Raw genomic sequence first — 24,895 nt, 5'->3', positions numbered from 1 at the left:
ATACCCTCCATGGATTTTGCCTCTCTGCATCCATAACTATACAATTATCACGTAATTTATCCCGCACAGTGAACACCGTAAAAGAAAAAAATAATGGCAGAGCTTTTTTTCCCTTTATTCGCCACAAAAAAAACGCAATAATAAGCAATCAAAGTTGTTATGTTGCCCAAAATGGTACCAATGAAAACCGTCTTGTCCACCTGTGGTCTGCACTGCAGCAATGACCGTGATTTCTGGATAAGAGCAGTGTATAATGTACAGGAAAAATGAATCCAGCCAGCAAAGGAGGCAGCATGGACAATCACAATACATTAGTAAGTGCCTTGTATTAACTTCCTCTACAGAATAAGGGTCCATTCACACGTCCGTTTTTTCTTTCCTGATCTGTTCCGTTTTTTCAGGAACAGATCAGGACCAGATCTGGACCCATTCATTTTCAATGGGTCCTGGAAAAAATCGGACAGCACAATGTGTGCTGTCCGTTTCCGTTGTTCCGTTCCGCATGTCCGTTTAAATATAAAACATGTCCTATTCTTGTCCTGAAAAATCGGATCCTGGTGCAATACAAAGTCAATGGATCCGCAAAAAACGGATGACATTCGGATGTCATTCCGTATGTCATCCGTTTTTTGCGGATTCCGTTCCTGGAAACACATAACAAATTTTTTTTTTTTATTTTTTTTTTTCAATTTTTTTTCAAAGAAATCCAAACAACTTTATTTGATTATTGAAATGTATACATGCTCCCGTTTTTTGCGGATCCGCAAAAAACGGATGACATACGGAAACATTTTCAGGAACAACGGATCCGCAAAAAACGGACCGTTTTTCAGGATGAAAAAAAACAGGACGTGTGAATGGACCCTAAATGCTATTTGCTGAAGGGAGACAACCCCTTTAAGTCTGCTCTATCCTACTTTTATTGGAAATCAATAAACAACCACATTTTTACTCTCTTCCCACATACGAATATTCAAAAAAAGAGAGCATCCCTGGTGATAACAGTGTTATTTCGGTTGTGGCCCTCCCCCCACAGGTTTCTGTTTCGATAGAAGGTAGAGAATCCCTTTAGGCGAATTTTCAAATCTGTAAGAAATGTTTATATACTGACAGATCACTAACTAGAAGTTTTTTTTGGCTTTTTCTGGAGCAACATAACATTTACAGCTGCTAGCAAAAGGAATAATTGGACCTTTTGGCTTTTTCCAGTCTTAAAGGAGTTGTCTCATCATGGACAATGGGGACCAATCGCTAGGATATGCCCCCATTGTCTTATAGGTGTGGGTCCCGCACCTATATCGGGAATGGAGCCCCGCAAGGTGGTGGCTGGAGGACTCCGGTCCGGCCACCACCAAGCCGGCTCCCCATAGAAGTGAATACCACCAAGCCGGCTCCCCATAGAAGTGAATGGGAGCGCACCGCGCATGTGCGGCCCCCGCTCCCATTCATTTCTATGAGGCAAACGGAAATAGCCGAGCCTGCGCTGCGCAGTGAGCCCTCCTTCACTTGCGGGGCCCCGTTCTCGATATAGGTGCGGGTCCCAGCGGTGGGACCCACAGCTATAAGACATTGTCTGAGATGAGATTACCCCTTTAAGATTTGTACAGCACAAGCTACAAGACAATAATATCACTCACACCCTGTATGAATTATGCAAATATCAAATTCATATCGTTACAGGTGTACAGCTAATATCAGCCACTCTCTGCAGTGGATTGTGCGGCGTAAGGAGCTACACTCTTTATTAAGTAACATTACGTGTAATAAGTATCACACGGAAGGAGATAGTATCACTACTTGTTTATCTGCTGCCCTGGTCAAAACACAAGCATCAAAAACGAATTTCCCAGTTTGTGTAGATCATGAGCCCTCTAGTGGTAGAAGGGAGGTAGGTCAGAAATCAAAAGATTACTTGTAAATATTAAATGATCCAACGCTGTATTTTTACGGTTTTTAATATTAAAACCAACATCTGCATGTGTGAAATGCAAGAATTAACTGGTATTTTGATATAATGGAATAACCTTTATTCACTCGCAGGCTTCCCACTATTTAGGGCTCGATTACAAAGCATATGGTAAAAAAGAACTACCCTACCAGATTTAAATATGTTGTAAACATTTTAAAAATTTACAAATTGTGGTGGTCTGCAGGTCCCACTATAGGACGCATACTGAATAGTAATAACCCTGGCCCAACCCAGTCTTTACATTTTCCAATGCCAGCTTTTGAGGGCTTTTTTTTCTGCCCCCTCATACTGCATACTAAGATATTCCCATCTTATATTGTATGGCATATTATATCTATAGGATATGTCATACCATGGTTGGTATTACAGATCTTGAGATCAAAGAGACTGAGAGAATGGTACCTGTGCAGTAATACCTCTGGCCCACCGTTGTCAAGGGGTGCAGCGCTTAAATATCACCTCCTTATGCGGACTGGGGGGGGGGGGGGTGTTAGTTACTTAAAGGGCATCTGTCAGCAGATTTGTACCTATGACACTGGCTGACCTGTTACATGTGCACTTGGCAGCTTAAGGCATTTGTGTTGGCCCCATGTACATATGTGCCCGCATTGCTGAGAAAAATGATTCCTTAATATATGCAAATAAGCCTCTAGGAGCAATGAGGGCGTTGCCATTACTCCGAGCGGCTCTGTTCTCTCTGCAACTGCTGCGTCCTCTGCACTTTGACAAGGGGAGGCAGTGAAAATGTCATCACGCCTGGCCCTGTCAATCAAAGTGCAGAGGGGCGGCAGCTGCAGAGAGAGCTGAGCCTCTAGGTGTAATGGCATTGGCAACACCCCCATTGCTCCTAGAGGCTTATTTGCATATATTAAGGAATCATTTTTCTCAGCAATGCAGACTCATGGGACCAATACAGACGTCTTCAGCTGCCAATCGCACATGTAACAGGACTGCCAGTGTCATAGGTACAGATCTGCTGACAGATGCCCTTTAACCCTGTATTTTATGGCCTTTGCTGATGATTTTTTCCTTTCAGTGATACGAATTTGTTTGCTGCGTTTTCAGGTGATCACGTTTGATGAGGGGGGTGTAAGTGGACATTCCAACCATATCTCCTTGTACCATGCAGTAAGGTAGCGTACTTTATTGTATTGTTTTACTACCGTGCACAAGTTTATTGCTGAATCTTATCTGTTCATAGAGCTCTGCATGCACAGCCCCATAGGTGAGCACTTTATCAGTTCTGCTTATGTAACACCCCATGTTTTCATCTTTCGGAGATGCAGTCCGCTGACTCAGTGGTTATTACATCCTGGGTTCAGATATTTTGAGCTGCGGGAAAACAAGCCAAGAACTTAAAGGGGTATTCCCATCACAATGATCACTGTTAAATGTTAATGATTTGACAGTGATCATTTTTGTAAATACATTTTATTACCCAATTTCCACCCTTTTTGAGAAAATAAGTCCCCTCTTACCTGATTGTTGTCTTTCGTCTCCCTTGGTTACGGCCACCTCTCGCCTGTCGAATCCGACCGGGCCGCGCTTGCGCAGGAGACTGAAGATTTTCTCCCGGCCGGCCGCGCAATGTCCTGAACGCGCACGCCACCGCGCATGCGCCATGATTACTTCTTCCTGGCCAGTATAGTACAGAGCTGTGAATGCGCACGCCGATAGAAGACGTCAATCAAGCCCAGCCGAATCCAGGAAGTGAACGTCGCGCTGGACGCAGGTAAGTATGAAAACTCATGATGGGAATACCCCCATCGTATAAAGGTGGTTAATGGGGAGAAAGAGCAGATTCCGTTAGCTGTCCCGCCTTGCCATGCATTCCCCCATTAGAAATATAGGGGAAGGTTTACCATGAGGGGCAATTTATTAAAGTCAGTTTCGCAGCTCTGCAAAAAAATTGTGCCACATTTATCAAACATTGCATGATATATGGAGCATCAGAATTTTTTTTTAAATTTTATTGTAGAGATGTTTCTCACTTTCCCCTATTTGTATAAATGTGCAAGTCACATTTGATAAGTTTGGTGTACACCTACCAAGCCCACTTTCCTGCTTTTCAAAAGTGGAGAAAATGAATAAATCAGAAATAGTTGCAAGCTTTTGCTCTAAATTGTCTTGTGGCAAAATTTGCAACCTTTTTTTAACAGACAAAAACTGCCATTACATGGTTTGATAGATTCCCCCAAGTCTCCCTCTGTCTCCATCTGTAACGTTGGAGGTGTGCGGCCCCACAGGAACCATTTGTTAGTGAAAGAGGAGCGGTCTGTTCTATGAACGCACCCCTTTGGTGCCCATTTCTACATTTCCAGTAGGAATTACAGAAGAACGGTACAGCACAGAGATTGCAGAAAAGATGCTCTAGAGCAGGGATGCCCAACCTGCAGCCCTCCAGCTGTTTGCAAAACTACAACTCCCAGCATTCCCTGATCGCTAAAGGCTGCCCAGGCATGATGGAAGTGGTAGTTTTGCAACAGCTGGAGATGCGCATGTTGACCATCCCTTCTCTAGAGTTTTAATTTAATGGTGAATACAGATATTTTCTAATAAGACGTTCTGACAGGTCCTCTATGGTTCCTTACACAACTGTAAAGTGCTGTCATGTATTTCATACACCACAGCTATATTGTCTTATGACATGATGAATATGTTTTCCGTGTAGCTGTGAAGATCCTGAAGGAGCTATTTCCATCTCTCATTTCCCCAGTATAACCCTTCTTGTCCCTTGCAGCCCATTTTTTCTTTCTCTTTCTCCCTTCTTTTCTTTCTGCACCCCCCTCCCCTTGTATGTGTGTAGAACTGTATTCCTTATTTATTCTGCACCCCACAATATTGCAGACATAGAATATAGCTCTTCATGTACCTGTGCCTTAGGCTACTTTCACACCTGCGTTCGGTGCGGATCAGTCTTGTATCTGCACAGACGGATCCGCACCGATAATGCAAACGCTTGTATCCATTCAGATCGGATCCGTTTGCATTATTCTTAAAAAAAAAAGTCTAAGTCAAAACGGATCCGTCCTGACTTACATTGAAAGTCAATGGGAGATGGATCCGTTTTTAATTGCACCATATTGTGTCAGTGAAAACGGATCCGTCCCCATTGACAAGTCAGGACGGATCCGTTTGGCTCTGCATCGTCAGGCGGACATCAAAACTTCCGAGGCGGAGCGGAGCCAAACTGATGCATTCTGAACAGATCCTTATCCATTCAGAATGCACTGGGGCTGAACTGATCCGTTTTGGGCCGCTTGTGAGAGCCCTGAATGGATCTCACAAGTGGACCCAGGAACGCCAGTGTGAAAGTAGCCTGTTATGTTGCTCAGTTGCGAAAAAATTAAATAAAAGTGGAAATCTGGTGCTGGAGGAAAGATCTACTGCCTCCATCTGCAAAATCACTCATGAACTGCTGACCGTTCCCTGCAGTCCATGGGGTTTGTGTGTTTTTAGGCAGTGCAGGGACCTTTGTGAGCCCAAGATCTTGTCTCCATCTGCACTTAGAAATACACATAAGGTAGAGACATTTAGGAAGAGGGAGGATTTATTCATAGGTGACAACGCCATAGGCTGCCATGAACCTCCTGGTCTTTTAACTGCAGAGATAATGCCCACCCCTATTGTAAAAACGGGGATACAGATGAATACAAGTTACCAGGTGAGTTCTCCATTTTGGGGGACATCTTTCCAAATTAAGGCTACTTGTACATCTGCGTTTTTAATTCAGGTTTTGAGATCCGGCAGAGGGTCTCAAAACCTGAATTAAATGGATTAGTTTTGTCCCTATTCATTGTCAATGGGGACAAAACTGATCAGGATGCAACACTATGCATCAGTTCGCAAGCAGCGTTTTTGTGTCCGGTTTGCAAAACTGAACAAACCCGATCAGACATAAAAATCATTGTAAGGGCACTTTCACACTAGCGTTAGAGGAATCCGGCAGGCAGTTCCGTTGCCGGAACCGGAAATAAGTGTGCAAACGGATATCATTTGTTTCTATATCTGGATGCAGATCCGTTTGACAAATGCATTGAAATACCGGATCCGTCTCTCCACTGTCATCCGGAAAAACGGATCAGGTACTTTATTTTTTATTTTTTTAAGGGTCTGCGCATTAATACATTTCATTGGAAAATAATGCCGGCATTCCGGCAAGTGTTCCGGAATTTTGGCCGGAGAAAATACTGCAGCATGCTGTGGTATTTTCTACCGCCAAATACCTTGAAAGTGACTGAACTAAAGACATCCTGATGCATACTGAACGGATTGCTCTCCATTCAGAATGCATTAGGAGAAACTGAAGCGTTTTTTTCCGGTATTGAGCCCCTAGGACGGAATTCAATACCGGAAAACTTGAACACTAGTGTGAAAGTACCCTAAGTCAATGGTGCCTGATCTGTTTTTTTTCGTTTGGCTCCTTTCACATTAGTGTATTTGCTGGATCCGGCAGGGTTCAGCAAAAACGCTTCCATTACCGAAATACAACCATCTGCATCTGTTATGAACGGATCCGGTTGTATTATCTTTAACATGGCCAAGACAGATCCGTCATGAACACCATTAAAAGTCAAAGGGGGACGGATCTGTTTACTATTGTGTCATCGAAAACGGATCCGTTCCCATTGACTTGCATTATGTGTCAGGACAGATCCGTCTTGCTCCGCATCCCAGGACGGAAAGCAAATCGCAGCATTCTGCGGTTTGCTCTCCGGTATGAGAACGGAACGGAATGCATTTTGGAGCACTCCGTTCTGTTCAGTTACGTTTTCTCCCCATTGACGATGAATGGGGACAAAACAGAAGCATTTTTTCTGGTATTGAGACCCTATGACGGATCTCAATACCGGAAAATATTAACGCTAGTGGGAAAGTAGCCTTACAGAAAAAAATGGATCGGGCGCCCATCGACTTACAATGCTTTTCATGCCTGATCAGGTTAGTTCCGTTTTAATATAATACAACCGTATCCGGCCGAAACGCAGCCATCAGGTATTAGGGTACTTTGACACTAGCGTTTTTCTTTTCCGGCACTGAGTTCCGTCATAGGGGCTCAATACCGGAAAAGAACTGATCAGTTTTATCCCCATGCATTCTGAATGGAGAGTAATCTGTTCAGGATGTCATCAGTTCAGTCACTGAACGGCGCTTTGGACGGAGGAAATACCGCAGCATGCTGCAGGATTATCTTCGTCCAAAATTCCGGATCAGTTTCCGGAATGCGGATCCGGCATTTATTTACATTGAAATGTATTAATGCCGGATCCGGCATTAAAAATACCGCAATGCCAGAACCGTCCTTCTGGTCTGCGCATGCGCAGACCGGTAAAAATGTGAAAAAAAATAGAAACTGATCCGTTTGTCCATATCACAAACGGAGAGACTGATCCGTTCTTGCAATGCATTTGTGAGACTGATCCGCATCCGGATCCGTCTACATATGCTGTCCGTTTTCATGCAGATTGCCGGATCACTCTGCCGCAAGTGTGAAAGTAGCCTAAAATGGAACGGATCCTTAATACAAGTTTTGAGACCCAACAGAGGATTGAAAACGCAGATGTGAAAGAAGCCTAATCCCTTATCAACCTTGCAGCAAACAATGCAAGCAGTTACTGTGAGTTACTGCTCGCACCGATGATGCTCATTGAAAATGCAGTAATTCGTGGAAAAACTGCACCTCAGCAATGTCTGTATATTCCCTGAGAGAGAGTCTTATATGGGTTGTCCCACGATAAATATTCTACAGTTTTCATACCAGCACCTGGATCTGAATACTTTTGTAATTGCGTGTAATTAAAAAAATTTGCATGAAGTTATTCTTTTTTTTTTTTAATTGTCTATTTTATTTTATTAAAGTAGTATTGGTAAACAATTACATATTAGCATTGTCCATCATTGTTCACTAAAGGAGTCATGAGCAAAGAAGGAAGCTTTTGAACAATAGCATATTCAAACATTGGAAATAGGGAGTAACAATACCAAAGACAGTATTAGCCTTAAGGTACACCGATAGCAAAGTTATATATTCAGTTAGCCATATATCAACTCCCTCTTGAAAGGAAAGGAAAAAATCTATAAATAAGTAAATGACAAACACTGGACACGACACATAGGGGGAGGTAATCAGGGCTAGGTACTACAAACTCTACGAATGTGGCTCAAGGAAGTCGTCCCATAATTGCCAAGTTTTGTTAAACTTATCTATCTTGTTAGACATCATGCTGACAAATATTACATTTTTCTGACCTCAACGATATTTGTAAAAAGGTCAAGTTGGGTAGGCGGGTTAGTTTTCCTCCAAAATCTTGCAATAAGGCGCCTAGCTGCTGTCAAAATGTGCAAGGTTAAGAGCAGAAAATGCTTCTTCAATGGCATCGGTGGCATGTTTAATAAATAAAGAAAAGGATCAAGTGGAAACCTGATATTGAGAAGAACCTCTTGCACCTTTTTCCAAAAAGGCCAAATTAGAGGGCATTCCCAGAAAATATGTATATGAGATCATTCACCCGTGACACATCTCTAACATCTATCTGAGATATTAGAGTTAAGGTGTCTGTCGTTGTGGGGTATGGTACCAGAACATTAACACCTTGTAGGAATTTTCTCTATGTGCAATGCAAGAGGAGGTCTTTGCTGTCCTATCCCATATCAGTTTCCACTCCACAGAGGAAACAGAACGGTTAAGTCATTTCCCACTTAGTCATATAGGAGTGTTTAATAGTTGAAGATGATAACATAGAATATATCTCTGATATGAGACCCTTCGTTGTGTTTGATAGCTTACATAATTTCTCAAATGATGTGTGAGTGGAAATGCTTGAGGAGTTAAATAGGGTGGAGAACAAATGCTGTATTTGTAAGTATTGATATCTGGAAGATTCTGGTAGTTGGAAGGATGACTGTAGCCTATCTACTGGCAATATTCGAAGGGTTCTATGGTCTATTATGTCTGCAAAACGAAATAGTTTGTTGGAGAACCAGAGCCTAAAAAAAGGAATTTGCATACCCATCGGAAACAAGGGGTTTAATAAAAAAAAGAAGTAATGGAAGATTTTTCAGGGGATAGGGAGAATTGACGGTTACATCTTTGCCAAATGTGATATGTAAGAGACATTGGTCCCAACAGTTCTGGTACTAGTGGAGTTAGTAGTGGAGACCATATAAGTGAGTTGGGATGAACAGGGGCTATCCATAGTTTTTTAATTTCCAACCACCTGGAGTAGGCATATAGGTTGGCCCAAGCTGGTAGCCTCCTAAGATGTGTGGCGCAGTAATATCTGGAGCCGCTAAGCCCCCTTGTGTTTTAAGTGCCGTGAGAGTTGCGCACGCTATTCGATGTCTCTTCCCATTCCATATGAATCTCAGCATACATGTTTGAAAGGCCCGCAACTCCTTTCCAGGGACAGGAAGGGTCTCAAACAAGTATAGTAGTTTAGGCAAAATGGTCATCTTAACTGCTGCTATGCGACCTAATAAGGATATGGGAAGAGGCATCCATTTGTTCAAAAGGGCCCTAAGTTCACGGAACGTGGTTGGGAAGTTTTGAACATATAAGGAGCCATAAGCCGGGGTTAAGTTTATCCCAAGATAGCGCAACGCTGTGTCCTGCCACCTTTTTCGGAAGTTAGCTTTCAAGTTGTTTAAACTATCAAGGTGCTAATTAAGGGGGAGAGCTTCAGTTTTTGCGGTGTTAACTTTGTATCCCGACAACCTCCCATATGTCTCCAGTAGGCGAAAAAGATTGGGAAGTGAGGTATGTGAGTTTGTCAATGTAAGCAGAATGTCATCTGCAAACAATGACAATTTAAACTCCACTCCACAACCCTCACCCCATGAATGTCAGGTTGGGCTCTAACGGCCTCTGCAAGGGGCTCGATAGAGAGAACCAAAATAACATGGGCTGGATTCCTGCTGAGAGCAGGAGCGCACGGCGTCATTGGTTGCTATGACGCCGTGCACTTCCTGCTGCCGCAGCAGTACAGTAATGCACTGGTGTAGATCATACCAGTGCATTACTGTACTGCGGCGGCAGCAGGAAGCGCACGGCGTCATAGCAACCAATGACGCCGTGCACTCCTGCTCTCAGCAGGAATCCAGCCCATGTTACTACGGACCGCTCACGGCCTAAGGGTCCATTCACACGTCCGTTGTTTCTTTCCTGATCTGTTCCGTTTTTTGCGGAACAGATCTGGACCCATTCATTTTCAATGGGTCCTGAAAAAAAACGGACAGCACAATGTCTGATTTTTTTTCAGGACCCATTGAAAATGAATGAGTCCAGATCTGTTCCACAAAAAACGGAACAGATCAGGAAAGAAACAACGGACGTGTGAATGGACCCTAAGGCTGAGAAAAAAGCTGGAAGGTCCGCATGCTGACACAGGATGGATGTCCTGCCATTTTTTGTAGCTATTAGGGCGAATGGGAATCCCCATCTATATGGTATTTTCTTTTCTCTCAGGAGATTCAGTAGAGGTTGTAGCACTCTCCTTTTCTGGAGTGTCCACCAGGAGAGATCTTGATATAATTGGACGGTCTTACCATGGAAATCAATAGACCGCATGGATCTGGCCTTGGCCATTCTACTTTCTTTTAGCTGAAAATTATGCACACAGCAGATCACATCTTGCGGCTGCGCAGCAGAGGACTTGGGGCGCAGTGCTCTGTGGGCCCGGTCTAGTTTAATAGTTAGCGGCGTCTGAGTTCCCAATATAGCGTTCAAGAGATCTGACAGTATGTCCTGCAAGTTTTCATCCGCGTGAGACTCAGGCGGGCCTCTAATGCGAATATTGTTTCTTCGTCCTCTATTATCCAAATCTTCCAGATGACGAGTGTTTTCTCTAATAATTTGAGACTGAGAGGCTTTGATAGCTTGTAGGTGGGCGACACTTCTGTTTCTATGGAGTCCATGCGACCAGACAACTGTTTAAAGGGAACCTGTCACCTCTACTATGCTACCCTCACTGAGCGTTTCTAAATGTTCATTGTGTTACCCTAAACATATCAATTACACTTTTAATTTAATTTGCAGATGAATTCAATAAGTATGCATTTTTGTACTTCCCGCCTTTTATGCAAATTAACATAAGAGTCATATCTTACTCGTGTGACCAGAGAAGAGTCATATTTTCAAGCTCTGACTCATCTCAGGGTAATTTGCATATGTATCAAATCGTTTTTTTTACACAATAAAAGCACACAGAGCTATGGGGACTGGGTATTGCGGATGTGCTAGCAGGGATCTAGCAGCCAATGTCCTCAGCTCTATACACAAAATCCAGGTGACAGGTTCCCTTTAAAATCTTGCCTGAGGGAGGATATTTCAGACTTGCAAGCCTTCTGACCTCTGCTATTAACACTTTAAAGTCTGCTTTGGTGGGTAGGTGCTACAGGGTCTGGTGGATAAATGCAGAGGTCTGTGTGGATGGGACGGATCCCTCTTCCCCTTCATCCATAGAATCTGATAGGTGATCCCAAGTAGCAGCATCACTCTCAACTCCTGCCCGGTGATGAGTCGGTTCAATAGGGTCACCAGGGGGCTCCGTCCAATCTCGGCGCCATTGGGACGGTGTAGCCGTCTGTCTAGTTTGCTTAAAATCACAAAAGGACCTTGTCCAGGAAGGGTTTTTATACACTACAGAACACTATTGCCTAACTGGCTGCTAACTTCTCTTATCCCAGACAATAAAACTTAACTTTTACTTCTTTAATTAAGACATTTGAGAAAAAGTAAAGTAAACGTATGTGAGCTACCTAAATGGTTAACAATAGCTAAATCTCACTGGGTGCCTTTCCTACGTAGTGGATACCATAGGATTTCAGGCGGGGGTGCACTAACCACTCTGCTTTCCTCAGCTATCTCCTATGATGGCTGATATAATACTCCGTGCCTAGTTTACCTAGGCCCCATGTATTGAGGCGTATATTGACAGGCTAGTAGTTAGCACTGGCACCAGTGAGATACAGCCATATAAAACCTAATTTCCGCCCCCCAACATGTTTCACCAGCTAATCTGGCTTCATCAGGGGTATTCGGCAGACTTGAATCGTGAACGCTGGTACAGGACCTTTATAGGCCTCCTCCTCATGATTGTAAGAAAAATATCCAATCCAGGCCTAGTTAACTGGTGCATGCCAAGAACTGCCCAATAAGGGTAGAGGTTATACTTATGACATCTGCCGATGGGAGTTACCTTATGACCCGCTGCGCAGTGAGTTGCTGCTCCCGAACATAGCCTCTGTGTATCGATGTGCATGGATACTAAGTCCGGGAGCAGACGCAGTGATAGTAGTAGCTGTCTGCTGAATATCAAGTTCTGGCGCATGCGCAGCGAAACCTGTTGATATACACAGAGGCTATGTTCGAAAAATGCTACGGGTATACCCTGGTCTTGTGTCTGCAGGATGCATCTTGCAATGTTTCAATAAGTGCAACTAAAAAAACGGGATAAACGGACCTTTATGAATAGATTCTTGAGGCTAAAAACACAAATAGCTATTTTGTGGCATTTTTCTTCACTTTGGCGGTTTTAGTGGTGTTTTTTGTGCAGTTTTTAAGGTAAATACCCTGAGTGTCATTTTTCCCTAGCAGCATTTTGAAATACGCAGCACGTTGAAGCTTTTGGCGTCTTTTTAATCCTCTTCTCTGTAGAGGAAAAAAAAAGCTGAACAAAAAAATGCCATCCACACATCTGCTTTGCAAAAAATGGCAGAAAAAACATATGCAGTATGGAAAAAAAAAACTTTCCAGGGCGTTTTTTTTAGTGGTCAAAAGATGCCAGGGCAAGTTTGTGTGTGTACAGGGCCACGGAGCCACATTCAGTTTTTAATGCAGTTTTTAGCCCAAAGCCAGGAGTGGATTCCAAAGGAAGAGGAAATATAAAGGAAGGACGTGGAGTTCTCCTTCTGATGGACCCACTTCTGGCTTTATCTAAAAAAAAACTAAAAAACTGCATGTGTGTTTACAGCCTAAGGCCCCATGCACACGGCCGTGTTTCACAGCCGTGTGCGGGCCGTGGAACCGCGGCCTGGATCCCTCCTGAGAGCAGGAGCGCACGGCGTCACTGGTTGCTATGACGCCGTGCGCTCCCTGCTGCCGCCGCAATACAGTAATACACTGGTATGATCTATACCAGTGTATTACTGTACTGTGCCGGCAGCAGGGAGCGCACGGCGTCATAGCAACCAATGACGCCGTGCGCTCCTGCTCTCAGGAGGGATCCAGGCCGCGGTTCCACGGCCCGCACACGGCTGTGAAACACGGCCGTGTGCATGGGGCCTTAGGCCTCTTTCACACTACCGTATGGCTTTTTCATTGTTTTGTGGTTCGTTTTTTACAGATCCGTTGTTTCATTTTTTGTTTCCGTTGTGTTTCCGTTTCCTTTCCGTTTTTCTGTTCGCCGTATACAGTAATTACATAGAAAAAAAATTGTGCTGGGCATAACATTTTCAATAGATGGTTCTGCAAAAACGGAACGGATACGGAAGAAATACGGATGCATTTCCGTATGTCTTCCTTTTTTTTTTTTTTTTTTTTTTTTTGCGGACCCATTGACTTGAATGGAGCCAAGCACTATGATTTGCGGACAAGAATAGGAAATGTTCTATCTTTTCACGGTACGGAAATACTGAAACGGAATGCACACGGAGACACTTCAGTTTTTTTTGCTGAACCATTGAAATGAATGGTTGAGTATATGTACCGCATACTGAACTAAAAAAAACGGCCAGTATACTGAACGCAAAATACTGTCGTGTGCATGAGCCTTTAAGGTTTATTCCCATGACCGTGGGACGGCCGTGCCCATTTTGCGGAGTGTGGACATGTCCTTTCTTTGGCGGCACAGAGGCATGGACCCAGAAGCGCACAGAAAGGCTTCTGTGTGTTTCCTTGTACTTCTGGGTCCATGCCTTCACGTCGCGAAAAAATAGGGCGTGTCCTGATGCATCGTGCAGATCATGGACCAATTCAAGTCATTGGGTCCACGGTGCGGAGTGCAGACAGACGGTGCCCGTGTTTTGCAGGTTCATGGTCCGCAAAATGGGCACAGACATCCCACGGTCATGTGAATGCACTCTAAGGCCTCTTTCACACGACCGGATGACCGCGGGATGATATTCAGTTTCCGGATTTCCGTTCCGTTGAAAGATAGAGAGAGGATGTCCTATTATTGCCGCAAATTACTTTCCGTGGCTCCATTTAAGTCAATGGGTCCGCAAAAAAAACCAGAACACATACGGAAATGCATCCGTATGTCTTCCGTATCCGTTCCGTTTTTGCCCAGACTCATTTTTTCTATGTAATTACTGTATATGCCATACGGAAAAACGGAACAGAAACGGAAACACAACGGAAACAAAAAACAAAACAACGGATCCGTGAAAAACGGACCGCAAAACACTGAAAAAGCCATACGGTCGTGTGAAAGAGGCATAAGGGTCCATTCACACGTCTGGGATGTGTTGCGGACCCACAACACACCCTGCCGGCACCCCCTATAGAAATGCCTATACTTGTCCGCAACTGCGGACAAGAATAGGACATGTTCTATCTTTTGCGGAGCTGCGGACCGGAAGTTCGGGGCCGCGTTCCGCAAATGCCGAAGCGGAAAGCACATAGTGTGCTCTCTGCTTCACGTCTGGGCCCATAGAGAATGAATGGGTCCGCACCCGTTCCGCAAAATTGTGGAACAGGTATGGGGCCTAAGGTTCCATTCACACATCTGCAATTCCGTTTCGAATTTTGCGAAACGGAATTGCGGACCCACTCATTTCTATGGGGCCGCACTTCCGGGTCCGCATTTCCGTTCCCGAAATTTTTTTAACATGCCCTATTCTTGTCAGCAATTGAGGACAAGAAAAGGCATATTCTATTAGTGCCGGCTATGTGCGGTCCGCAAAATGCGGAACGCACATTGCCGGTGTCCGTGTTTTGCGGTACCGTAAAACACACGGATGTGTGAATGGACCCTCTGTAATTTTTTATTCAGGGCTCCTAATATTGACCAGTCACACGGTGGAGGTTTCAGGGTCTCTCTCTCATTTTGGGTCCATTCACACATCCGTGTGTGTTCTGCGGATCTGCAAAACATGGACACCGGCAATGTGCATTCCGCATTTTGCGGACTGCACATCGCCGACACTAATAGAATATGCCTATTCTTGTCCGCGGACAAAAATAGGGCATGTTCTATATTTTTCAGGAACGGAAATGCGGACCCGGAACTGCAGGTCCGCATTTCCGGATCGGGGCTGCACATCGTGCGGCCCCATAGAAATGAATGGGTCCGCAATTGCGTTCCGGAAAATCTGGAACGGAATTGCGGATGTGTGAATGGAGCCTGTCAGTACTAAAGTGTGTCGGTGCTTCCCGAATCAGGTGAATGGTCTTGCCCAGCGTCCCTGTAATGTTCCTTTCATGCTGTTCTATGGGCCTTTCAATTGTGTACATCAAATGCTCCGAGCTCCCCCCACATTTGTGAATGCAGCGCCGCCGGTTCCCATGGTAACTGTTATGTAAGAGGCCATTCATTAACCCACAGGCAGCTGGGTATCACAGATACTGTGGCAGCTGCTCTCTCCGGCCTTGGATACCAGGCTTTCAGAGAGCCTTCAGGGCTGTGATTTACTTGTAGCAGAACATTTCTGTCCTTCCTCGGCCGCAGCTTTTATTTTCCCTTCCAACCATAAAAATGTGTAGATGAATTTCCCTAATTTGCCTTCACGTGTAGGCTTAACCCCTTGGTCGCTGCAGGAGATTGCTGTGAATCGACTCTCGGTACATGCTGTGGAGCCACATAGACATGTCTCCCCCTGTCCAGGTATCTTTCACCCTATGCACAGACTTTAATGGCTGCATCTTTGCAGCTCAGAGGATTCCTTCCTAAAAGGACGGAGATTTTTTGCATGCAGCCTCAAATTATCTGTCACCCGCAGAGATACGAAATGCAGTAAATTTCCTGTTGCACGTGTCTCATTTATTAAAGTTATCATTAATCTATTTCCAGTTTTGCCTGGTACAGCTCCCTGAAATTTCGGGCATTTCAGCGTGTGAACCATTCTCCTGAGTTATTCATTTCTTAGGCTTCCGAGTCCGTCCAGATCGCAAAAGATAGGACATGTCCTATCTGTGGCCCCAGCATGTGGATTACAGACCCATTATATGCAATGGGTCCACACCGTGATGCAGGGTGCATCCGTCCGGTGTCCGTGTTATGCGTACCCCTGGTTTGTGGTCCGTAAAACGTACACAGTCGTGTGTGCACCCTTATCATGTTTAATTATTATCATCATCACCCTTTGCTGGGCAATCCTAATTTTAAAGGGCTGTTCCAGAATTTTATTATTGATGGCCTGTCCTTAGGATCTGATTGTCAGGGTTCACCCTGCACCCCCAATAGTCTGCTGTTTTGGGGTATTTGCCACTGGAACTACACAGCGCCATCTATTGTGCAGTGGACAGCACTGTGTAGTTCTGGGGACAACTACTGCAGAAGAGCTGATTGGTGGGGATGAGGGTTGTTGGACTCCTGCTGATCAGATATTGATGACCTGTCCCAAGGATAGGCTGACAATAATAACATCCAGGAACATACCTTTAAAGGGGTTATCCCATCTTAGACAATGGGGGCATATCGCAAGGATATGCCCCCATTGTCTGATAGGTGCGGGTCCCACCGCTGGGACCCGCACCTACAAGGAGAACGGAGCAGAGAAAGTGGAGGAGGGCGCACTGCGCATGCGCAGCCGCCCTCCGTTCATTTCTATGGAGCCGCCGAAAATAGCCGAGCGCTGGCTCGGCTATTTCCGTCGGCCCCATAGAAATGAATGGGAGCGTTGGCCGCGCATGTGCGGTGCGCTCCCATTCACTTCAATGGGAGAGGAGGGGAGCTGTGCCTGGTGGTGGTCGGACCCTGGGAAACCCGGGGTCCTCCAGCCACAATTCTCCCCGGCTCCGTTCTCGTTGTAGGTGCGGGTCCCAGAGGTGGGACCCGCACCTATCAGACAATGGGGGCATATCCCCATTGTCTAAGATGGGATAACCCCTTTAAAGTGGCTTTGTCAGCATGATGAACCTTATTAAGCCAATCATACAGGGTTTGTCATGCTGATTAAAAGAATATATTTCTTTACTGTGGCTACAGCGATACTGTGGTGCTCAAAACCCTCACCCTGACAGTTGATTGCACTGTAGCTCACTATCTCGGCACCTGTGTTATAGATAGTAGCAAGCAGATCCATAGTGCGTAGGCATTGATGACATGATTGAACCTAGAACTGGAGGTTGGATTCAGAGACTTTAGCTCCCCCACTTCAGGGTCCCATTACATCATCGGCACCTGCGCAGTATGGATTTGCGCTGCTCAGTGAGCAGCAGATCTGTAGGGCAGGCAATGAGCTGTCAGGGGGAAGTGTTCTGAGCACCGAGGCATCGCTGTAGCAGGGCACAAAGCTACAGCCCACCCCTCGGTGCTCCAAGTGCTAATTTGCATATATACCTGGTTTAGGGTACTTTACACTTGCGTTGTTGGATTCCAGCAATCTGTATGCAAACGGATACCATTTGTAGACTGATCCGGATGTGGATCCGTCTCACAAATGCATTGCAATACCGGATTCGTCTCTGGTCGCCATCCAGAAAAACCGATCCGGTATTTATCTTTTTCGCATTTTTAAAGGTCTGCGCATGCGCAGGCCCCAAAACCGGATGCTTTTTTCTGGAACATGCTGCAGTATTTTTTCCGTCCACAAACCGTACAGTGACTGGACTGAAGACATCCTGATGCATCCTGAAAGTATTGTTCTCCTTTCAGAATGCATTAGTATAAAACTGATGCCCCTTGGACAGAGCTCAATACCGGAAAAGTTTAATGCAAGTGTGAAAGTACCCTTAATAGGGTTGATCATACTGACAGGGCCAATTTATGAAAAATACATTTTTGTTGTCAAACTGTCGCTTTTCTAGGCTCATCAACTGCTGACCTGACAAAGAAAGGCAATATAACATATAGAATATATTCAGTTCTGTACAGTTTACCTTACCCCGGTTCTAAGACTAGAAGGTCTTTGGTCTGGATCAGGCATCCTCAAACTGCGGCCCTCCAGCTTTTGTAAAACTATGCCCTGCTATAGGCTGATACCTGTAGGCTGTTCGGGCATGCTGGGAGTTGTAGTTTTGCAACAGCTGGAGGGCCGCAGTTTGAGGGTGCCTGGTCTAGATTGTCCATTAAACAGGTTGTCTGGTTTAGGAAAACCATTTTCAAATAACCTAGTAGGAATTTTTGAGTTCTGAGAGGAGTTCCCCCATTCAAAAGTTTGATCTATTAGCCAAAGCCTAAAGCAGGGATCAGCAACCTAAGGCACTCCAGCTGTTCAGAAACTACAACTCCCAGAATACTTCATTTACTTCTGTGGGAGTTAGAAGAACAGCCGAACATGTTTGCATGCTAGGAGTTGTAGTTTTGCAGCAGTTGGGGTGCTGAAGGTTGCTGATCCCTGGCCTAGAGCCACTGCAAAGGTCCAAGCACATCTGTAATGCTTCATTTCACCCATAGTGGCGCTGCAGGACAATTGAAGGCTTGCTGACAGGTTCTCCACACTGATGGCTGCACCCATCTAACAAAAAGGGCTTGTCCAAAGCACACAGCCTCCAATTTTACTAATGGATCTACAATAAAATACAAAAGTGTAAGTTATGGTTATTAAAATTAAATTACAACTTCCACTACAGTAGATATTCCTATATTCATAAGTCGTATTCACTGTACTATCCCATGATCTCTCCAGGAAAGTGATTATCCTGTGTAGTCTAAGAAGCAGTGGACAGCCAGTATGCCAGTCAGGCTTGATTGTCTTCATGGTTAAAGGGGTATTCCAGTAACTTTAAGTCATCCCCTATCCACAGGACAGTTGATAACTATTAGATTGGTAGGGTTCCTACCGCTCGGACCCCCACAGATCACAGAGAACAAGGGCAAAAGGACCCCTAAAATGAACTGAGAGGCAGGTGGAGCATGTGTGTGCAGTGCTGCTCCATTCATCTCTTTGGGACTGCTTGAGCTGGCCAAATACAGCACTCGCCTATTTCCAGCAGGTACCATAGAGATGAATGGAGCAGCAGAGCACAGACTCGAGCTGCTGCCTTTGTTCAATGCAGTGAGCCCTGCATGAGTGGAGGTCCCAGCAGTAGGACCCCCACTGATCTAATAGTTATCCCCTATTCTGGGTGATAGAAACAAACATCATGTTCCATTTTACGGTTGACTTGTGTTGATTTCTGCAATGCTCATGGGGTTGTTCCTGAGATGTATTTTATGAGAACCCTTTTGTAAATAGTTATTCAAGAAAATTTCATCCAGATCTGAATGTTCTCCTAGTAGAATCAATCCAGATGTATTATAACACACAATTCTCAAAAAGACTTTGATGGAAGATGAAGAGTCTAGGACTGTGATGGCTAACCTCCAGCACTCCAGCTGTGGTAAAACTACAACTCCCAAGATGTACACTTCCTTGGCTGTTCTCAGAACTCCATAGAAATGAATGGAGCATTCTGAGAGTCATAGTTTTACCACAGCTGGCGTGTCGGAGGTTAGCCACCACTAGTCTAGAAGGAAAGGGACAGCTCCAAAAATAAATATGTACTCCGGATTCTACTTGTGCATCTAGGACTGGATTTCTCAACCATCTCAGGATACATAAATAACCATAATGGACATCATCTTCTGAGTTTCGAGAGTTAAAGAGGTTATCCCATGACTAATGTAAAAAATGAAAATCAGACATCATATAGGACATGACAATCTCTTTCTAACAAGGCTAGAACCAGCCCTGTACCTCACATGCAGCCAGAGATCTTCCCATTCATTGCTCTGCTAGATTTATATCAAGCTGACAGCTCAGGGGAGTGTCTTTTCTGCTGCAGCTCAGGGGGCGTGTCTCAGCTTTCCCTATCACAGCTCAGGAGGCGTATCTCAGCTCTTCCAATCACAGCTCAGGAGGCGTGTCTCAGCTCTCCCTATCACAGCTCAGGAGGCGTGCCTCAGCTCTCCCTATCACAGCTCAGGAGGGGTGTCTCAGCTCTCCCTATCACAGCTCAGGAGGGGTGTCTCAGCTCTCCCTATCACAGCTCAGGAGGGGTGTCTCAGCTCTCCCCATCACAGCTCAGGAGGGGTGTCTCAGCTCTCCCTATCACAGCTCAGGAGGGGTGTCTCAGCTCTCCCTATCACAGCTCAGGAGGCGTGTCTCAGCTCTCCCTATCACAGCTCAGGAGGCGTGTCTCAGCTCTCCCTATCACAGCTCAGGAGGCGTGTCTCAGCTCTCCCTATCACAGCTCAGGAGGCATGTCTCAGCTCTCCCTATCACAGCTCAGGGGGGTGTCTCAGCTCTCCCTATCACAGCTCAGGAGGTGTGTCTCAGCTCTCCCTATCACAGCTCAGGAGGCGTGTCTCAGCTCTCCCTATCACAGCTCAGGAGGGGTGTCTCAGCTCTCCCTATCACAGCTCAGGAGGGGTGTCTCAGCTCTCCCCATCACAGCTCAGGAGGGGTGTCTCAGCTCTCCCCATCACAGCTCAGGAGGGGTGTCTCAGCTCTCCCTATCACAGCTCAGGAGGGGTGTCTCAGCTCTCCCTATCACAGCTCAGGAGGCGTGTCTCAGCTCTCCCTATCACAGCTCAGGAGGTGTGTCTCAGCTCTCCCTATCACAGCTCAGGAGGCATGTCTCAGCTCTCCCTATCACAGCTCAGGGGGGTGTCTCAGCTCTCCCTATCACAGCTCAGGAGGTGTGTCTCAGCTCTCCCTATCACAGCTCAGGGGGGTGTCTCAGCTCTCCCTATCACAGCTCAGGAGGTGTGTCTCAGCTCTCCCTATCACAGCTCAGGAGGCGTGTCTCAGCTCTCCCTATCACAGCTCAGGAGGGGTGTCTCAGCTCTCCCTATCACAGCTCAGGAGGCGGTTGAATGATGGAACTGAGCATGTGCGGCCTTCTCAGTGAGCAGGACAAATAAATAATAATAATAAATAAATAAACAGTAGGTGGTGCTATACAAAAACATTTTATTCGACATTGTCCATCTACATAAGATGGTTTAATGCAATATTGTTTGTGTGGCGTCAGTCATGCATCACATTCATGCCCTCCAAGTGAACTATGTTAGATGTCGTATACAGTTTTGTGATGTGTAGTAACCTGGGACACCCCCAGTAAACAATGTATTGAGTTTAGTACATATGGATGGAGCAATCTTTGAAGGCCACATTATATTGTTAAACTTATTAGTTAGAGCCATTTTTTCTTGCAGACTCCCCTTTAACATAAGACTAGTTTCACACGGACGCAAGGAACAGCTGTCTGGAGCTCTCTGGATCCGGCCTAGCCTAATACTGCCATTCACTGCGGCAGGGGCTATATAGACTATAATAGGAACCAGCGGGGAACCAGCCTCTCCCTGGCATTTATGCCAGGATTTGGCCTGACAAAAACTGTTGTATGCAGCAATATTTGTTTGGCTGAATCCTGGCATAAATGCTGGGGAGCGGTCTAATTCCTGCCAGATCCCATTATAGTCTATGGGGTCTGGCGTGCATGCGGCACTATCTGACTAGGCTGGATCCAGAGACCTCCGCCAGGCTGTCCCTCTGCCGGAACAGCCTACTGGATTGCTCTGCCGTCTGTGTTAAAGAAGAGATATGTGCACACAGCTACACCTCCTGATCCTGTATAACCTAAGAGGCTTCAGATGAGCTTATGAAATGTGGAACCTTTCCTCCACTTGGCCTGGATCCCATAGTCAGATATTAGGAAGGCGTTGACTCTCAGAAGACTTTGCCTAACTGAAATCACAAGCTACATCAGTTTGACTTCAAAAGGGGAATGAGCAATTAAATTGTTCATATAAAATCATTTATCCAATGTACTGTCCCATAGGCTGCATACTGACAAAAAACTTGTTGTCCTAATCACTCACTTTTCTGTATAAGGGCGCATTCAGACGACCGTAGTGTTTTGCGGATCCGGCCGTGGGCGTTCCGCAATTTACGCACCGCACATGGCCGCAACCATAAAAGAAAATGCCTATTCTTGTACGCTTGTGGACAAGAATAGGACATGCTCTACCTTTTATACGGAGCTGCAGAACGGAACCACAGATGCAGACAGCACACGGTGTCAGGGCTCCAGATGGCGACCAAAATAGTCGCCAATGCGACTTAGAATTTACAAATGGCAACAAGAGTTTTTAGTCTTGTCGCCATTTGCGACTAGACCCGCCGCTGCAGATCTGCAGTTGAATACAGCGGTGTGGCACAGGAGATGATAGTTCTCTGCCCCACTGCCGATGTTCTTTTCAGCAGCGCAGTGGAGGAGTCTATCCCTCCCCCCTGTGCTGCCGCCGCCGCCAATACGAAGAGAGACCGGAGGAGGTGGGGCTGTGGCCACTGGGCCACCAATGAAGATAACTGACTTGTTAATACAAATACAGGAGGCGGGTGCTGGAATCAAATAGCCGGCACCCGACCTCTATGACAGGGAGCTGCGATCAGCGGCAGTTAACCCTTCAGGTGCGGTACCTAAGGGGTTAACTGCCGCTGATCGCAGCTCCCTGTCATAGAGGTCGGGTGCCGGCTATTTGATTCCGGCACCCGCCTCCTGTATTTGTATTAACAGGTCAGTTATCTTCATTGGTGCCCCCCCCCCCCCAACACCCCAGTATAATAAACATTGGTGGCACAGTGCACCTCCCCAACACCCCAGTATAATAGACATTGGTGGCGCAGTGCCAATGAGGGTAAAAAAAATAAAATAAAATATTAACTCACCTCCTCCAATTGATCACGTAGCTGCCGGTCTCCTGTTCTTTCTTCAGAACCTGTCAAAGGACCTTTGGTGATGTCACTGAGCTCATCACATGGTCCATTACCATGGTGATGGATCATGTGATGTACCATGTGGTGAGCACAGTGATGTCACCACAGGTCCTTTGACAGGTCCTGAAGAAAGAACAGGAGACTGGCAGCTATGCAATCAATTGGAGGAGGCGAGTTAATATTTTTTTTTATTTTTTAACCCTCAATTGACCTACTTAGCATTCTGTATTAAAGAATGCTAATATTTTCCCTTATAACCATGTTGTAAGGGAAAATAATACAGTGAATAGACTTTCATCTTAGCAACCATGCGTGAAAATCGCCCCGCATCCGCACTTGCTTGCAGATCCTTGCGATTTTCATGCAGCCCCATTCACTTCTATGGGGCCTAAAACGCACAATATTATAGAGCATGCTGCGATTTTCACGCAATGCACAAGTGATGCGTGAAAATCACCGCTCATGTGCACAGCCCCATAGAAATGAATAGGTCCAGATTAAGTGCGGGTGCAGTGCGTTCACCTCACGCATTGCACCCTCGCGGAAATCTCGCCCATGTGAAAGGGGCCTAAGGGTGAATAGGACATGGGTTCCAGCCCCTAAGAGGGTTAATAGTAAGTAAAAAAAATACAAAAAACCACAAACACTAAGACTACTTTCACACTTGCGGCAGTGTAAGCCGGCAAGCAGTTCCGTCGTCGGAACTGCCTGCCGGATCCGCCGATCTGGATGTGACTGAAAGCATTTGTGAGACGCATCCGGATGCGGATCTATCTCACAAATGCATTGCAAGAACGAATCCATCTCTCCGCTTGTCATTTGGACAGACGGATCCGTCTTGTATCTTTTTACACATTTTTACCGGTCTGCGAATACGCAGGCTGGAAGGACTGATCTGGCATTCCGGTATTTTGAATGCCGACTCTGGCACTAATACATTCCTATGCAGAAAAATGGCGGATCCGGCATTCAGGCAAGTCTTCAGTTTTTTTCGCCGGAGATAAAACCGTAGCATGCTATGGTTTTCTCTTTTGCCTGATCAGCCAAAATGTCGAATCGCATGTTTTTTATTTATTTATTTCTCAATCGCCGGCACTTAGCGCTCGAGGACGAGCTCTCTCGTCCTGCAGTCGTTGTTCCCCCCCGCACGCGGTCCCCCCAATCAGCAACGCCGATGCCAGTGGATTAACCCCTCATATGCCGCTGTCAGCGCTGACCGCGCCATATAGGAGGTTTGCGCTCCCTCACCTCATACATTGGGTCCCTGCACTGCTGTGGCGGGGACTCGATGATTGCCATGGCAACCCAAGCCATTCCAAAGCTTGGGGCCTGTCATGTACGGAAGCCCCTAGGCTGGGTCTCCTAGGCAACTGTTAGCATCTTACAGTGTAAGACACTAGCAGTTCAATACAGCACAATACAGATATATTGTGCTGTATTGAAACAAGGATCAGTCCCTGTCCCATAGTGGGACAAAAATAAAGTGGAAAAAAAAAAAGTTAATAAAATTTAAGTTTTACAAAAAAATTAAAAGTTTCAAGTGTCCTTTTCCAAAAATAAAGTAAAAAAAAAATATATATATATATAGACATATAAGGTATCGTCACGTCTGTATCGACCAGCTCTATAAATATATCACATGACCTAACCCCTCAGATGAACACCATAAAAAATAAAAACTGTGCTTAATAAACAATTTTTTCGTCACCTTACATCACAAAAAGTACAACAGCAAGCGGTCAAAAAGGTGTACGCCCACCAAAATAGTACCAATCTAACCGTCACCTCATCCCGCAAAAAATGAGCCCCTACCTAAGACAATCGCCTGAAAAATAAAAAAAAACTATGGCTCAGAATATGGAGACACTAAAACATATTTTTTTTTGTTTAAAAAAAAGCTGTTATTGCGTAAAACTTAGATAAATAAAAAAAAGTATACATATTAGGTATCGCCACGTCCATATCGACCGGCTCTATAAAAATATCACATGACCTAACCCCTCAGGTGAAAACCGTAAAAAATCAAAAATTAAAACTGTGCTAAATAAACCATTTTTTGTC

The 24,895-nt window shown here is 45.3% G+C and overlaps 1 protein-coding gene across 1 annotated transcript in view; it reads left to right on the top strand.

Moving 5' to 3' along the window:
* PIGL (phosphatidylinositol glycan anchor biosynthesis class L) overlaps window positions 1-24,895 on the top strand; it is a 143,318-nt gene that overhangs the window by 100,313 nt on the left and 18,110 nt on the right. The window contains exon 4 of the mRNA XM_044283751.1: window positions 3,035-3,102. Coding sequence (XP_044139686.1) covers window positions 3,035-3,102 — 68 coding nt within the window. The remainder of the gene's footprint in view (window positions 1-3,034; window positions 3,103-24,895) is intronic.

The sequence above is a fragment of the Bufo gargarizans genome, chromosome 3 (genome assembly GCF_014858855.1).
Source record: "Bufo gargarizans isolate SCDJY-AF-19 chromosome 3, ASM1485885v1, whole genome shotgun sequence".
Classification (NCBI taxonomy): Eukaryota; Metazoa; Chordata; class Amphibia; order Anura; family Bufonidae; genus Bufo; species Bufo gargarizans.
Note: the sequence above shows the minus strand (reverse complement) of the source record. Positions and strands in the feature narration are given on the sequence as shown.